Raw genomic sequence first — 17,889 nt, forward strand, 5'->3', positions numbered from 1 at the left:
TAGGAGTTTGAGATCAGCCTGGGCAACGTGGTAAAACCCCCCGTCTTAAAAAAAAAAAAGAGAGAGATCTTGCTTTCAGATATCTACCCAGAAGTGGGATTGCTGGATCATATACCAGTTGTATTTCTAATTATTTTTAGGAACCTCTATACTTTTTTCCATAGCAGTTGCATCATTTCATTTTACAATCCCATCAAGAGCGCACAAGAGTTCCAATTTCTCAATATCCTCACCAACACTTTTTTTTTGGATAATAGCCATTCTAATGGGTGCGAGGTCACTGTGGCTTTGATTTGCATTTCTCTGATGGTTAGTGATGGTAAGCATCTCTTCAGGTGCTTGTTGGCCATTTGTACATCATCTTTGGAGAAATGTTATACTTGAGGGTTTACTTCCAGGCTTTCTATTCTATTCCATAGGTCTATTTGTCTTTATGACCATGCCGTACTGTTTTGATGACTATAGCTTGTAGTATGTTTTGAAATCAGGAAGTGTGAAGGCAGAGGTTTTTGATATTCATCTTTTCCACCATCATATGTTCTCCATGACCTACATGAAAATAACAGGATCCCTGGGTGTTCTTTGAACGTCTCGGACACTTTCAAGCCAATATCTGGTCTCAATTTTAATGATCTCAAGCCATTGAGTTTTATTTTCTACAGAGGAATCTAAGTCTTTATGTCAAAGCCATAAAAGGCAATATACAAAAAGAACACCGAGGAGATGAATTACTCCATTCCACAAAAATCCATCACTGTCAGTATGTAGGTGAATGCCCAGTTGTAGGTGAATTTAAAGAGGGATATGCCCAGACCCTCAGTGGGGCTGACCCCTCCTCTGCTCCCTCCTCCTCTTCTTGGAAAGGTCCTGTGGGAAACTCAGAATGAACTAGGATCATGCAAAATTTTATAGCCCAAATACATGTCTGGGAGCAAAACACACACACAATAACGTGGCCTTCAGGGCAGCCTGTGAACACTTTTCAGTTTGTTTTGTAACAGTCAATTCAACCATGACAAATGAGTGAATGAATGAACGACACCAACAACATCTTGACCTCATGTACAAAGTGACTTAAAAAAACTTTATTGCAGCTTCTTAGAGCAGAACTGAGTGTGCAATGCTAGGACCATCTTGGGGTCTTCAGAGTGGGAAACTGGGACACAGAAGAAGAAAGCAAGCCAGGGCTGGGAGGGCTGGCTGCCCCCAGGGAGCCACAATATCCACAAGAGCTCTTGCTTGCCACACTGCAGAGGACCCAGCGACATCTGGCCGGGAGGGAGAGGACGCCAGGGAAGATGGGTTCAGGGCACCATGTTCCACCACTTGAAGGAGAAGGGCTTTCTGCGCACATTGGTGCCGCAGTGCACCTCCCCATGCCTGATGTGGTAGGTGTAGAAGTCATTGATGAAAGTGCACTGGAGGCCCAGAGGCTCCAGCAGGGATCGCACCTTCTCCTCCAGGCAGCAGCGGCCGTTGATGATGGGCCCGAAGGGCTTGGGGATGCCCAGGTGCTTCCCCAGCACCAGCATGTTCACCTGCAGAGAAATGAGGGCTCAGGTCACAGGCAGCAGCAGGCAGCCTGCAGCGCAATCTGAGCGGCCCCTCCCTTCTCTGACCTTTGCAAATAACAGCCCCTCCAGGCAGAGTGGCTCAGACCTGTAGTTTGAGCACTTTGGGAGGCTGAGGCAGGAGGATCGTTTGAGCCTAAGAGTTTGAGACCAGCCTGGGCAACATGGCGAGACCCCATCTCTACAAAAAGTATTTTTAAAAATTAGCTGGGCATGGGGGTGCATGCCTGTGGTCCCAGCTACTTTGGAGGCTGAGGCAGGAGGATCACTTGAGCCCAGGAGGTCAAGGCTGCAGTGAGCTGTGATTGTGCCACTGCACTCCAGCCTGGCAGCTTGGGCAACAGAGAGAGACTCTATCTCAAAAATAAAAATTGCCAGGTGTGGTGGCTCACGCCTGTAATTCCAGCACTTTGGGAGGCCGAGGCGAGTGGATCACCTGAGGTCAGGAGTTCGAGACCAGCTTGGCCAACATGGCGAAACCCCGTCTCTACTAAAAATACAAAAATTAGCCAGGTGCGCCTGTAATCCCAGCTACTCAGGAGGCTGAGGCAGGAGAATCGCTTGAACCCAGGAGGTGGAGGTTTCAGTGAGCCAAGATCATCTCAATGCACTCCAGCCTGGGTGACAGAGTGAGACTCTGTCTCAAAAAAATAAAACAAAATAAGAATAATATCCCCACTTTACAAATGAGAAAACTGAGACCCAGATGTGGAAAATGGCTTGCCTAAGGCCACCCAGCTATTCTAGGACTACAGCTATTAGACTCCAAGTTCCATACTCTTATTTATTTTAAATCTAAACAATTTAGATTCAGGGTACATATGCATATTTGTTGCACAGGTATAGTGCTTACTGGTGGGCACAGGGCTTCTAGTGTATCCATTATGCAAATAGTGAACATCGTACCTGAGAGGTAAGTTTCCAGCCCTCACCTCGCTCTCATTCTCTCCATTTTGGTGGTCCTCAGTGCCTATTATTTCCATCTCTGTGTCTATGTGCACCACTGTTTAGTTTCTACCTATACGTGAGAACATGCCGTATTTGATTTTCTGTTTTAGTTCACTTAGGATAGTGCCTCCAGCTCCATCATGTTGCTGCAAAGGACATGATTTCATTTTTTTTGTTTTTCGAGTGAGACAGAGGGTCTCATTCTGTCACCCAGGCTAGAGTTCAGTGATGCGATCTCAGCTCACTGCAATGTCCATCTCCTGGGCTCAAGCAATCCTCCTGCCTCAGCACATGCCACCATGCCTGGCTAAGTTTTGTATTTTTTGTAGAGACAGAGTTTCTCCATGTTGCTCAGGCTGGTCTTGAACTCCTGGACTCAAGCAATCCTCCCGCTGAAGCCTCCCAAAGTGCGGGATTACAGGTATGAGCCACCCCTCCTGGCTGATTTTATTCTTTCTGCTGCTGCCCATGCTCTTAACACTACACTCTCCTCCCCTGCCTGCCCTCTTCTGGTAAACTCTTTCTATTACTCAGGGCCCAGCTCAAGTGGCAGCCCCTCTGTGAAACTGCTCATGAATCCCTGAGCTCTGGCAGTCACTCTTGCTCTGTGTTCCCATAACTCCCAGCACTGTGCCTTGCACATAGTAGGCACTCAATAAATATCTGTTGACTGGATGGGTAAATGACTGCCTCTGTTATGGCACTTTCCATATGTAAATCATGTATGTAAATGACTCTGCTTCCTCCATTAGATTGGCAGGCGGCCCGGTGAGGTGGAAAGGTGAGGATTTTGGCTATAGGCCTATGTGGGTTTGAATCCCAACTCTGCTATTCAATAGCTGTGTAGCCTTAGGCAAGTCACATTACCCCTCTGAGCCGCATCAGCAAAATGAGCCCAACACACATTCCCGTTGCAATGACAATTAGGTAAGAACACGTAGGCACAGCACTGTGCTGGCACATAGTAGGTGCACAGCCATTTTCCATGGGTCCTCAAGGGGGCGTCTCATTCTTTGCCACCGCCTAGACACAGCTCGTGTGTGCTAAGTGCCTCCCACTGTTCATCTCTCTGCCTGTTTCACTCCCTCTTCCCTGCCTCCCACAGCCAGCTCCCAGGAGAGAGGTCTCATGCTCAGGCTTCCTCTGGGGACCTTGAACAGTGAAGGTGCACAGTCAGCTCTCAGCGTTGCTGACTACTGTAGCCATGAGCATCCACTTTTTTTTTTTTTTTTTTTTGAGATGGAGTCTTGCTCTGTCGCCCAGGCTGGAGTGCAGTGGCCGGCTCTTAGCTCACTGCAAGCTCCGCCTCCCAGGTTCACGCCATTCTCCTGCCTCAGCCTCCCGAGTAGCTGGGACTACAGGCGCCCACCACCTCGCCCGGCTAGTTTTTTGTATTTTTTAGTAGAGACGGGGTTTCACCGTGTTAGCCAGGATGGTCTCGATCTCCTGACCTCGTGATCCGCCCGTCTCAGCCTCCCAAAGTGCTGGGATTACAGGCTTGAGCCACCGTGCCCGGCTGAGCATCCACTTTCATTCCTGCACTGGGAAGCCTGGCTTGGCTAAACTAGAGGGAAACAAAATGTTTGGGGTCAATAGTTTAATTTCTTTTGGCCAAGGGACCCTTTATCTACACACAGTCTTTTGCAGAATGTCCATGCAGAAACAGAAAATCGGAACCACTGGATTTGAGGCACTGCCTTCAAACTCAAGGGCCCTAGGGAACCCAGTTTGAAAACCACTGTGGTAGGGCCTGCTGGCTCCTCCTTGAACTGTAACCCCCAGCTCCAGAAGAAGGGGGTGGCTGGAGTTCCCCCGTAGAACTGGGCGAAGTCTCTGCCTGGGCCTCGGGTATGCTCTGAAGAGAGGGAGGAATGGGGCCAAGGAGTGGCAAACACACAGTGGATGATATGAAGACAGCACTCGGGGACACAGTGAACGCTCAGGACAAAGGTGGGACCACTCTCAAGGGCAGCCTCCAGAAGGTGGATCCCACCCACTCAGCCTAGGCAGTGCCAGCCCCACCTCCTCACAGGCGCCTTCCCGGACCCCCCAGTCTGAGGTGGTGCCCCCACATGTGTCCCTGTTATGGTGCATAAGGTGACCTGAGGGCGTCTTGTTTGTTGCTTGACTCCCCATCCGTCCCTCCATCCCCGGCACCACCCCCAGGCCCCAGGGAAGCTGCTAGGTAGGAAGGCAGCATGTTGGTTCTGGTGTGGGGTCTGAAGTCAGAGCCCTGGCAGAGGCGGCGATAGACTCTGACTCCCGGAATTGTTGTGAGATACCAGAAGGTGCTCTGGAAGTGGTACAGGGCCATGTAAGCCTGTAGAGAGCACCCTTGGCATAAGTGACTCCATCTTAGAAAAAGACTCCATCTTACATTTCAAAAGGCACCATGCTAACAGGAACCAGATGTTTGACTAATCAACAGAGACTGCACCCAACCAGGCAGGGACATAAGCAGGCACACTCTATTACTATCAGTCCACACCAGAGGACTCCAGCTATAAAAAGATCAGGTCTTCACTAGCTCAAGATGACTGTCTTTTTTTTTTTTTTTTTTGAGATAGAGTCTCACTCTGTCGCCCAGGCTGGAGTGCAATAGTGCTATCTTGGCTCACTGCAACCTCTGTCTCCCGAGTTCAAGTGATTCTCCTGCCTCAGCCTCCCAAGTAGTCGGGATTACAGGCTCCTGCCACCACACCTGGCTAATTTTTGTATTTTTAGTAGAGATGGGGTGTCACCATGTTAGCCAGGCTGGTCTCGAACTCCTGACCTCAAGTGATCCACCCGCTTTGGCCTACTAAAGTGCTAGGATTACAAGTGTGAGCCACTACGCCCGGCCTCAAGGTGACTGTCTTTTTTTTTTTTTTTTTTTTTTTTTGAGACGGAGTCTCGCTCTGTCACCCAGGCTGGAGTGCAGTGGCGCGATCTCGGCTCACTGCAAGCTCCGCCTCCCGGGTTTACGCCATTCTCCTGCCTCAGCCTCCCGAGTAGCTGGGACTACAGGCTCCCGCCACCTCGCCCGGCTAGTTTTTTGTATTTTTTAGTAGAGACGGGGTTTCACCGTGTTAGCCAGGATGGTCTCGATCTCCTGACCTCGTGATCTGCCCGTCTCGGCCTCCCAAAGTGCTGGGATTACAGGCTTGAGCCACCGCGCCCGGCCAAGGTGACTGTCTTAACAGACACTGTCTTGCTGTCACTAGTGATTAGCGCCTGGCACCAGCTCTTGAAGGCTCTGCCAAAATTACACTCTTCCTTGCAAGACATTGATGTCCATTCAGATCAGCCTAGGACCCTCTCCTTGTCCACATCACTCTCCTTGGACTGGTTCATTGACCCCTTTTCCTATCCCTTTCTCTCTTGATGTTAAATATTGCTTTGATGTGGAATGTTTCGTCTATAACATTTCTATGTTGATTAAGTACACTACTATGTATGGTTTGCAGTACTGACTGACTTGTGGAGTGGCTTGAGCCTGCATGCCCAGGGCTCTGCCCACCTGAGAACTGCCCCCGGGGAACTCCGTGCGGCTTGTGGATTTTATGATGGAAATAGCATCAGTAGAAGCCTGACCTCGTGGACAGACACCAACGTGCACGGACCTGGTCATGTCTGACCTTGTACCACTCAGGACAAAGCTACAAGCGGTTACGGAGAGGAGCCAAGCCCTCTGGGCCCGCCCGGGTGCCCTGCTGGCCTCTCGGGCTGAGCTACCTCCATGCCATCCCGTGGGGTTTTAAAGCCGCCACCTCCTCACCATGTTGGGGAAAAAGGCTTCGGCCTTGGAGAACTCTTTGAGCTTGAAGAGCTGCGGAATGTCGATGATGTCACTCTCAGCCAGGCCCAGCTCCCGCTTCAGCAGCTCGCGGTTCCAGTCAATGCATCTCTGAGGGGAGGGGCAGAGGCAGTGAGTGGGGAACTGCCGGTGGTGGGGTTGGTGGGGGACAGTGTGGGAACTGAGGTCCCCTGGCCGAGGGAAGGACCTGGGACAGTGTCAGGAAGGCAGTGAGGGCAGCTGCCAGGGTCCCCTGGCCGAGGGAAGGACCTGGGACAGTGTCAGGAAGGCAGTGAGGGCAGCTGCCAGGGTCCCCTGGCCGAGGGAAGGACCTGGGACAGTGTCAGGAAGGCAGTGAGGGCAGCTGCCAGGGTCCCCTGGCCGAGGGAAGGACCTGGGACAGTGTCAGGAAGGCAGTGAGGGCAGCTGCCAGGGTCCCCTGGCCGAGGGAAGGACCTGGGACAGTGTCAGGAAGGCAGTGAGGGCAGCTGCCAGGGTCCCCTGGCCGAGGGAAGGACCTGGGACAGTGTCAGGAAGGCAGTGAGGGCAGCTGCCAGGGTCCCCTGGCCGAGGGAAGGACCTGGGACAGTGTCAGGAAGGCAGTGAGGGCAGCTGCCAGGGTCCCCTGGCCGAGGGACCTCTGGCCAGTACTCTCGGGGGGCACTGGGGCCTCCTGCTTCCTCTGCTCCCTCAGCCTCTCCCAGTCTCTGCCTCGCCCCTGCTTCTGTGTCTCTGTCTTCCAGCACATCCTGAGATCCTGAGGGAGACTCCTGCGATGTGCCTCTAATCACTGGGAAAGTGGCTGGGGGTGGGGAGTGAGGGGCGGGAAGGGTGGGGCGCCAGGTCTGCTGGGGTGTGGGCACCCAGGCTCCTACCTCCACAAATGAATTATGTTCTCTCAATGTCGTGTTTGACAGAATGTTCTTTATTTTCTGCTGGTTTTTTTCTGTCATGGAGAAAAAGAAAAAGAAAAAAAAAAAAAGAGAAAAAGAAAAAGAAAAAGAAAAAAAGAAAAAAAAAGGCAAATGAATTCAGAGGTCGATTTCCCTCTTCCCAGCCAGTGCCAGGAGGACTCAGTATTCCTACCTATAAAATGGAGGCAGTAATAATTCTTACCATACACGTTTGCTATGAGCGTCTGTGAGTCAAATGCCTTAATACAATATTTTAGCAGTATAAGTTCTCATTAAAAATGTTCTCACCTCATTTAAATTCTATTTTTAAAATATATTTTTATAGTTTAATTAAATTAATTTATTTATTTGAGAGGGAACCTTGCTCTGTCACCCACGCTGGAGTGCAATGGCACGATCTCGGTTCACTGCAACCTCCACCTCCCAGGTTCAAGCAATTCTCCTGCCTCAGCCTCCCCAGCAGCTGGGATTACAGGCACACACCACCGTACCCAGCTAACTTTTGTACTTTTAGTAGAGACGGGGTTTCACCATGTTGGCCAGGCTGGTCTCGAACTCCTGACCTCAAGTGATCCACCCGCCTCAGCCTCCCAAAGTGCTGGGATTATAGGCGTGAGCCACCGCGCCTGGCCTAGTTTAATGTATTTTGATAGCACACTTATAGGAACAGCACAGAAAACAGACAACATTAAAAAATATCTATTTGCATGCAGGACAGACAGCTCAGAAAAGTATAGTGAATAGATGGAATCTACTGTGTGATAAAAATGCTACAAATACCATTTAGTTGCCATCAATAAGAAATTTCCTTGTTTTGAGCAGGGCTCGGTGGCTCACGCCTATAATCCCAGCACTTTGGGAGGCCGAGGCGGGAGGATCACCAAGTTAGGAGTTCGGGACCAACCTGGCCAGCCTGACAAAACCCTATCTCTACTAAAAATACAAAAAATTAGCCGAGCGTGGTGGTGCACGCCTGTAATCCCAGCTCCTTGGGAGGCTGGGGCAGGAGAATCACTTGAACCCAGGAGGTGGAGGCTGCAGAGAGCTGAGATTGCGCCACTGCACTCCAGCCTGGGCAATAGAGGAAAACTTCGTCTCAAAAAAAAGAACGTCCAGAAAAATGTAACAGGTTTACTTATAATTATTAAAAAGTTGAACCACTGAAACTTGTTCACTAAAATATTTTGTCTTGCATTAATGCTAAATTCTCTTGTCTCCAAAGAGATCCCATCAAGAGAGGAAGAAACAGATCCGCCCTCACCTGACACCACACAACATACTCAGACCTGAGGTGGAGCTCTCAGCCACAGAGGCTTCTCAGCCCGTGGGCCTGGCCCGTGTTTGTGAGCTCTGCTGAAATATTTCATCTGTGCTCCAGCCAGACCGAACCTCCCCCGGGTCCTCACACACATCACGCTTTCTCCTGCCTCTGAGCCTTCACACGCCCTGTCCCTCTGCCTGTAATATCTCTCTTCCTGTCATTTCCCTGCCCCGTTTGCCCAGCCAAGTCCTACTTGCATGCTCCTACTTGGCCTTTGCCTCCTCTAAGAAGGCTTCCCTGAGCTCCGTCCACTCAGACACCCCTCAAAGCCCCTGTGTTGCAGTTGTTCTGTTGACTCACTTCCCCTGGCCTGTGAGCCTACTGGGTAGCGAGCTGCTCTGCCCTGTCCATGCAGTCTCCCCAGTGTTTGGCACAGTTCCTGGCACACAGTAGGTGCTCAGATGCTACCCTGTTGCCTGGATGATTCCCTCCAGGCAACAGCAGACCACGGGAAGCAGGAAGGTGCACGGATGGGAGAACAAGGCAGGGTCGACTTACTCTTGATCCCTTGGAACAGCAGGGCATCCCCGTGGCCCTCATTCTGCTGCTCCTGGAACAGTTTGTAGCAGGACCTGGGGCTGGCCAGGAGCAGCCGGAAGCCCTGGAGGCAGAAACACTGGGGTTAGAAGTCAGCTTTGCCCCTGGGGCTCCCAAGGAGGGTGGATCTGCCGAGGGTGGGAGGAGTGTGGACTTGGACCCAAACTGGCCACCTCCTCTACTCCCATCCTAAGGGTGAAGGAAAAATAGACTCAGACAAGTGACGTTGCTCCCACCCCAGGCAGAGGGTCTGCTTAGGAAGGAGGCATCGCTTCCTGAGGCAGCCCCCAAGACTGTACCTTCCTGTCAGGTGCAGGCACAAAGCTCAGGAACTCGTCCACGTGGCCCACGGTCAGCCAGTCAGAATAGAGCTTCACAGGGGCCTGCACCTGCTGGGCGCTTAGGAAGTCCTGCAGGGCCTGGTGCATCTCCCGGCTGTCACTACTATCATGGCAGGGTTAAAGGGGTGTTATTGGCAGCAAGGACTACAGGGAAGTCTCTGAAGGACAAGGGGCCTGGCAAAAAGGTCAGGGTTCTCCTTCGGCTGAGAAAAGGATGCAGGAGGCTGGAATGCCTTTATTTTATCCCCTAACATTTGAGAAATTAAGGAATTGTCATTCTAGTTTCATTGGGGGAAACTGAAGCACTAAGTAGGACAGAGTTTAGCCTCAGAAAGCACTGCCTCTTGAATTAGACGAGATGCTGGTGTTCTGAGTACAGATGGGTTTAGAGCCAGACTGACCTAAGTTGGTGATCTCTTGTTAGCCGTGTGGCCTTGGGGACATTCCTTCACCTGTTTGAGCCTCAGTTTTCTCCTAAAAAAACCCATTAGCGTTCCATTGCCCTGCTCTTACTCTTTTTTTTTTTTTTTTTTTTTTGAGACAGAGTCTTCCTCTGTTGCCGAGGCTGGTGCAATCTCGGCTCACTGCAACCTCTGCCTCCCGGGATCAAGTGATTCTCCTGCCTCAGCCTCCCGAGTAGCTGGGATTACAGGCATGTGCCACCACGTCCAGCTAATTTTTGTATTTTTGGTAGAGACAGGGTTTCCTCATGTTAGTCACGCTGGTCTCGAACTCCTGACCTCAGGTAATCCACCCACCTCAGCCTCCCGAAGTGCTGGGATTATAGGCGTGAGCCACTGTGCCCAGACTCTTCTTCTTGTTCAATTAGTTCTAGCCATCCTGGCCTTGCACACAGGAGCTCATTCCTGCCTCAGGGCCTTTGCACACGCACTTTCATCTGCCTGGAACTCTCTGTCCCAGATCTCCATGTGGCCCTGTCCCTTCTGTCATTAGGCCTCAGTTCAAAAGCCCCTTCCCCAAAGAGGCCCTTCTGGTCACCCTAACGTTTCCTCTTCCTCCTGTGCCCCTCTCTTTTGTTTTTGTCACTATTTGAAATTATCTTGTCTACTTTTCTATCATCTATTTCCCCACTAGAGTAGTGGTAAGGACTTGTCTTTCGTGTCCATGGTTGCATTCCCAGCTCCCAGAACATTCCGGATGCTCAGTAAATATTCACTGACTGAAAGAGGGTAAGTGGCAGAGCTGGAACTGAACTTGGGTCTATGGGCTCCAAAGCCTGCATTCCTCACCCTGTACTTGGATTCCCCTCATACTCCCTCAAGCCTGTTGCGCCCTCTAGAGTCGGAAGCAGGTAGGTGAGCCTTCCACTCTGGCCTCTGCTTTTCCACGGCCTCCCTGGGTCCTGGCCGCCCCCTCCTGTTACTCCCCTCCTTACCTGGGATAACAGCTGTCCCCAAAGAGAATCCTGCCCAGCGGGTATTCCTTGTCCCCGACTGTGACCGGGGGGCTCACTTCCAGGTTCCCAAAGGAGTCCAGCCCACTGACACCCCCTGTTTGGGGCCCTCGAGTTACGTAGCCAAAATCTGGACCCTGAGATATGAGAAGGGAGTGCCAAGAGTTAGAGGAATGAGGTCCCTGGTGAAGGGTGCGGGGGTCCAAGTTTAGAGATGAACTTGGGCACAGGAAGTAACTCAGTACCGTCTGCAGCTGGTACATAGCAGGTGCTGTTATCACGTGTGGAATGTTAAAGGAATGTTTAGTTCATTCAGTGGACAAGAAAAGGGACTAGCTAACGCATGCCAGCTGCTTGGGAAACCTTAACTTTGGCATAAAACGAATCTGCAAAACATCATTTTTTCTCCACCTTAAGACAGAGTCTCACTCTGTTGCCCAGGCTGGAGTGCAGTGGCGCGATCTCAGCTCACTGCAACCTCCGCCTCTGGGTTCAAGCAATACTCCTCAGCCTCCTGAGTAGTGGAGACTACAGGCATGCCCCACCACGCCCAGCTAATTTTTGTGTGTGTGTATATGTGTGTGTGTGTGTGTATATATATATATATATATTTTAATATAGTTTTTTATTATACTTTAAGTTCTAGGGTACATGTGCACAACGTGCAGGTTTGTTACACATGGATACATGTGCCATGCTGGTGTGCTGTACCCATTAACTCATCATTTACATTAGGTATATCTCCTAGTGCTATCCCTCCCCCAGCTTTTTTTTTTTTTTTTTTTTTTTTTTTTTAGTAGAGATGGAGTTTCACCATGTTGGCCAGGCTAGTCTCAGATTCCTGACCTCAAGTGATCTGCCTGCCTCAACCTCCCAAAGTGCTAGGATTACAGGCATGAGCCACCATGCCCAGCCACATTTATCCTCTTAAAGTTCCGGAGGCCAGAAGTGTGAATCAGTTTCACTGGGCTTAAGTCCAGGGATGGCAGAGCTGGTTCCTCCTGGAGGCCCTGAGGAAAGAATCTATTATATTTCCTTGTCTTATTCAGCTTCTAACAGCCGCCTTGGCTGGCAGCCCCTTCTTCCACCTTCAAAGATCTCTAGTCTCTGCTTCCATCATCACAGGCCCTCCCCCATTCCAGGATAAACCAGGATAATCACCCCATCGCAAGATCCCTAACATAATCACGTTCAGCAAAGTCCCTTTTACCTTATAAGGAAACATCAGATTCAGGGGGATTAGGATGTACAGGGGCCATTATTCAGTCCACGGCCCATCTCCCCCGCCTCCCAGGAGAGGGTACATCTAGCCTTCTACACATAGATGGTCCGCTCCCTGAGGCTTCATGGGGGCCATGAACTTCCTGAGAGTAGACGCCAAATTGTGTGCCCAGGTGTGAGTTTCTGGGAAGATGAGTAGGTCTCAAGAAGGTCTGTGATCTCCAAATGTACTTCTTCACTGCAGTTTTGACCTCCTGGGCTCAAACGATCCTCCTGCCTCAGCCGCCCGAGTAGCTGGGACCACAGGTGCATGCCATCACAACCTGGCTAATTTTTAAAGTTGTTTTTTCCCTGTAGAGATGGGGTCTCACTATGTTGCCCAGGCTGGTCTCAAACTTGTGGGCTCAATCTTCCTGCCTCGGCTCCCAGAGTGTTGGGATTATAGGTGTGAGTTACTGTACCCAGCCTGATTCCACAAATTTAAAAACCACACTTCCAGTTCCTCTCTCCACTTCTCTCTAAAACCCAGACCAACCCGCCTTCCCCTGCCCATCCAAGATTTCCTTGTCCAGGTCTCCATGAACACACAGCCAAACCCCAAGGGCAATGCCTGGCCCGCACCTTCCCCCTCAGAAGCCCCTGAATCAGCCGGTCATGCCTGTGTTCTTGGCACTCTGTCTGCATTTGGCTTTCAGGACTCTGGGGGATCCTGGTTCACCTCCAACCTCACTCGCCCCTTCAGTGGTCCTGCCGAGTCTCATGGAATTCCATTCCTGAGCCGACAACACTCGTGTTCGCATCTCTGGGCATCCTTTCCCTCCCAAACGTCAGATGTGTACTGGGGCTCACCCGACTTCCCATTTGGATGTTGACCAATTATCTCCCACTTACCCTGAACAGAACTTTGGGCCCCCTCTTCCCACCTCCTCATTCTCCATCAACCTGTTCCTCCTCCCACAGTCCTTCCCTTCCAAGGGATGGTGCCTGCCACCCACAGAGGTCACAGCCTTGCTGTCAGCTTTGGCTTGCCTCTCTCATAGTGGGGGTCCGAATGTTCTGCTGGCTCCGCCTTCTAGACATAGCTGGAATCTTATGGCTTCTCGCCTCCTCCGGCCACGCCCTGCCTGCACTCCCAGCATTCTTCACCTGCCCACTCCCCTCCCCCTTGCCTCTGCTCTCTTTATACAACGCGTAGCAGGGCTTGTTCTCTTTTCTAACAAACCAGATCATAATCCTCCTCTGTTTAAGACCCTGTGATGATTCTCAGTTTCTAAACAATGGCCTTACCAGTAGCCAACAAGCCCAACTCCATCCTGTCATCCTGTCCCTTCCCCATCACCTCTGACCACAGCCTCTCCTACCACCTCCCATCACCTCCCTGACCACCCCTCCTACAACGTCTCATCTCCTCCCTGACTGCCTCTCCTACGGCCTCCCATCACCTCTCTGACCACAGTCTCTCCTACCACCTCCCATCACCTCCTATCTCCTCCCTGACTGCCTCTTCTCCCACCTCCCATCACCTCTCTGACCACTTCTCCTACCGCCTCCCATCACCTCCCTGATCGCCTCTCCTACAACCTCTCATCTCCTCCCTGACTGCCTCTCCTACAACTTCTCATCTCCTTCCTGACTGCCTCTCCTACAACCTCTCATCTCCTTCCTGACTGCCTCTCCTACGGCCTCCCATCACCTCCCTGACCACAGTCTCTCCTACTACCTCCCATCACCTCCTAGCTCTTCCCTGACTGCCTCTTCTCCCACCTCCCATCACCTCTCTGACCACTTCTCCTACCGCCTCCCATCACCTCCCTGATCGCCTCTCCTACCGCCTCCTATCACCTCCCTGACTGCCTCTCCTATGGCCTCCCATCACCTATCTGACCACAGCCTCTCCTACCACCTCCCATTACCTCCCTGACCACCCCTCCTACCACCTCCCATCACCTCCTGTCTCCTCCCTGATCGCCTCTCCTCCCGCCTCCCATCACCTCCCATCACCTCCCATCACCTCCCTGACCACCCCTCCTACCACCTCCCATCACCTCCTATCTCCTCCCTGACCGCCTCTCCTCCCACCTCCCATCACCTCCCTGACCACAGTCCCTCCTACCACCTCCCATCACCTCCTATATCCTCCCTGACCGCCTCTCCTCCCGCCTCCCATCACCTCCCATCACCTCCCTGACTGCCTCTCCTTCCGCCTCCGATCACCTCCCATCACCTCCCTGACCACCCCTCCTACCACCTCTCATCACCTCCTATCTCCTCCCTGACCGCCTCTCTTCCCACCTCCCATCACCTCCCTGACTACCATGCCTACCACCTCCCATCTCCTCCCTGACTGCCTCTGCTCCCGCCTCCCATCACCTCCCATCACCTCCCTGACCGCCACTCCTACCACCTCCCATCACCTCTGGCTGCCTCTCCTACCACCTCCTATCTCCTCTCTGACCACCTTTCCTCCCGCTCTTCTGGTTGCTCTGCTCCACCCCTCCGGGCTTTCTTGCTATTCTTGAACACTCAAGGGAGGCTCCTGCCCCAGGGCCTTTGCACTGGCTGTTTCACTGCCTACAACACTCTTCACGCAGACACCCATTCACATGGCCAGTTCGCTCACCTCCCTCAAGCGTTTGCTATAAGGTCAGCCTCTCTGTGAAGCTCACCCTGACCATCCTATTTAAGAATGCAATCCTTTTTTTTTTTTTTTTTTTTTGAGACCAGGTCTCACTCCTATTGCCCACGCTGGAATGCAGTAGTGTGATCATGGCTCACTGCAGCCTCACCCTTCAGGGTTCAAGGATCCTCCCACCTCAGCCTCCTAAGTAGCTGGAACTATAGGCATGTACCACCATATTTTTATTAAAAAAATTTTTTTTTGTAGAGACAGGGTTTCACTATGGTGCCTAGGCTGGTCTCAAACTCCTAGGTTCAAGTAATCCACCAGCCTTGGCCTCCCAAAGTGCTGGGATTACTGGAATGAGCCACCAGACTCGGCTTTAAGAATGTGACCTAATCCACCTTCCCTACCACACTGGCACCTGTGAGCCCCTCCATTCCGCTCTACTCTGTCTTTTCCTGCAGCTCTTCTTTTTTCCCTCTGAGACAAGGTCTCATCTGTCACCCAGACTGGAGTGCAGTGGTACAATCATGACTCACTGCAGCCTTGACCTCCTGGGCTCAAGCGATCCTCCCGCCTCAGCCTCTCTAGTACTTGGGACTACAGGCATGCGTTACCATGCCTAGCTAATTAAAACAATTTTTTTTTTTTTTTTTTGGTAGGGACAAGGTCTCCTTATGTTGCCCAGTCTGGTCTCAAACTCCTGGGCTCAAACAGTTCTCACACCTTGGCCTTCCAAAGCGCTAGGATTACAGGCATAAGCCACCACACCTGGCACCTGCAGCTCTTGACGTCACCTTCTAAGGAACTGTATAACTGCTTTGTTCCATTCATTGTCTGCTGTCTGTCTCTCGGGCCAGAATGTCCCCTCTGTGAGGTCAGGGACCTTGGCGTTGCTCCCTGTCATATCCCAAGTGCCCAGAACAAGGCCTGGCTGAGTATGTGTTCGAACAGTGATGAAGGAATGTAAATTCATCCACATCACTGCCCCGGCTGCCGCTGTGAGAGGGGGTAAGTTATACAGCCTTCAGGCTTGGATTTCTGCAGGCAAAAGAAGGGGTGTCCAGAGTCTGCAGAAGTGGCCCCCCAAGAGTGGGCTGTGCGGGGGATGCTCACGGGTGCCAGGGGATGCAGCCTGAGGCACACACAGCGTTGGAAAGCTGTTGCCCTTCTCGTTTTCCTCCAGTCTTTTCTGGCTTCCTCAAAAATTCAAGTTTCAGTGATGCAAACACATCCCTGACACCAGCTCATCTCTCGTGTTAACAACCAGAGAGCTGACCTCCAGCTCCGAGATGCTGCAGTCACTTGTAACGAGCTGGCTTTGGTAGCAGGATCTTGTTTCAGTTTGTTTAACTTCACAGTTGCCTTCTATCTGTAGGAAGTGCTGCTGGTTTCCCATTGACAGCGGTGATAGAAAATTGACTGACGATGCTTATGGGAAGAACCACCACTGTGTGAAGCTTCGTGCCAGCTGCCCGATGGACAGCGTTAAGGCATAACAGCCTCGGGCCCAGCAGCGTGGGCAATAAAAAATAGATGAAGGAGTCCATGATTTTAACAAAATACACTGAAGAAGTCAACAGGGGGCTGTAGTGGAGAAGGCTAGGGGTTGGGGTGGGAGTAGGGATCCCTCCTTCAGCATCAGGAAAGGCCTCACTGAGTAGGGAATCGAAGCTGAAACCTGAAAACTGAGAAGCAGCCCGCCTCGTGGACAGCGAACAGCATTGCAGGCAGAGGGAATGGCGTATGCAAAGACCATGAGGTGGGGAAACGTTCGGCAAGTTTGAAGAATAGGACGGAGGCCAGTGGAGGTGGGGCTGGGTAAGGGACAGCAAGAGTGGCCCACAATGGTGCTGGAGAGGCAGGTGGGGCCAAAGCCTGGTGCCGAGTCTGACTTTTTCTCCAATTCTTTTCATTCTGAGTGATTTGGGTGGTTTTTTTTGTTTTTGTTTTTGTTTTTTCTTTAGACACAGTCTTGCTCTGTCATCCAGGCTGGAGTGCAATGGTGCAATCTCTGCTCACTGCAACCTCTGCCTCCTGGGTTCAAGGGATTCTCCTGCCTCAGTCTCTTGAGTAGGTGGGATTACAGGCACACGCCACCATGCCCAGCTAATTTTTGTATTTGTAGAGATTTTTAGAGATGGGATTTCGCCATGTTGGCCAGGCTGGTCTTGAACTTCTGACCTCAGGTGATCCGCCCTCCTTGGCCTCCCAAAGTGCTGGGATTACAGGTGTGAGCCACCGCGCCCGGCCTCATTCTGAGTGATCTGAGTCAGAATATGCAGATGTGCTTAGCTGAGGGACCAGTGCCGCCTGCCTTCATCCAAAGTTGTCTGTGGGAAAGGGGATGACAACGGTGCCGAGGTGTCCGTCTGTCTGTCCAGCAGGACTCATGGCATCAGAAAATCTGACCTTTGTTATACTTGGAGCATCAAAGTAGGAGACACAGCCACTGAACCAGGCAGGACTGAAAGCAGCGGAAAGAGGGCAAAGTCACAGTAGCAGCTGACTGGTTTGCCCCAACGCTGCTGAAACAGGATGGACTTGACCCCGTGGCTGAGTACACACTGTGAATCCAACAGCATCTCTGCATCTCGACTGCTCGGCACACAGCTTGGCCAGGAGGAAGCAAGCCTCGGGGCAAGTCGTTGAGTTTGACTGAAGTTTCATTCTGAAGCCTTCTGTGTGGGCAGGGCCACTCTCCCTTCCCTTGGGGCACAGTACAGATGCTTGTCGGAAAGCCATGTGTCCTAGCAAACCTTGGACCCCACACTCCTTCCGTCGTTTTCTCTGGGCACCTTGAGCCAAGGGGCTGCCAGGGCTCAGAGTGCAGGCCTGGAGTCTTCCTGGGAAAGCAGGCAGAGGGAGGCAGGGCGGGGAAGAGCATGCTCACCAAGCCGGACTGGCTGGGTTTGAATTCCAACTTCTCCACTCTGAGCCTCAGTTTCTTCTTCTATAAAATGGGCCTATTGATAGCATCTCCATAAAAGTTTATCAAATTAAATGAGTCAGTGCAGGTAAAGAATGCAGCACTGGCTAACACACGACTCATGCTCAATAAATGCAACTATTATTATTATTATTCTGTGCTGAGTTTGCATCAACCTGCCAGGCTAGTCAAGCATGAGTCAGCAATATGTCACTTCCTGCCCCCACATGGACAGCCTCTGGCTGGTAGAGTCACACCCAGGAAATGACCACTGACACACTGATCCCAAAATCCCCCA

The 17,889-nt window shown here is 51.6% G+C and overlaps 1 protein-coding gene across 2 annotated transcripts in view; it reads right to left on the bottom strand.

The window, feature by feature from the left end:
• Positions 1–1,058: 1,058 nt before the first annotated feature.
• The window catches only part of LOC105483160 (peptidyl arginine deiminase 4), a 55,820-nt gene continuing 38,989 nt past the window's right edge, over positions 1,059–17,889 (bottom strand). For both annotated transcript variants that reach the window (XM_071099525.1, XM_071099534.1), the window contains exons 11-16: positions 10,804–10,958; positions 9,366–9,510; positions 9,028–9,130; positions 7,170–7,240; positions 6,277–6,405; positions 1,059–1,538 (exon numbers count right to left, since the gene is read on the bottom strand). In XM_071099525.1, coding sequence (XP_070955626.1) covers positions 1,305–1,538; positions 6,277–6,405; positions 7,170–7,240; positions 9,028–9,130; positions 9,366–9,510; positions 10,804–10,958 — 837 coding nt within the window. In that variant the 3' untranslated portion in view covers positions 1,059–1,304. The remainder of the gene's footprint in view (positions 1,539–6,276; positions 6,406–7,169; positions 7,241–9,027; positions 9,131–9,365; positions 9,511–10,803; positions 10,959–17,889) is intronic.

The sequence above is a fragment of the Macaca nemestrina genome, chromosome 1 (assembly GCF_043159975.1).
Source record: "Macaca nemestrina isolate mMacNem1 chromosome 1, mMacNem.hap1, whole genome shotgun sequence".
NCBI classification, from domain to species: domain Eukaryota; kingdom Metazoa; phylum Chordata; class Mammalia; order Primates; family Cercopithecidae; genus Macaca; species Macaca nemestrina.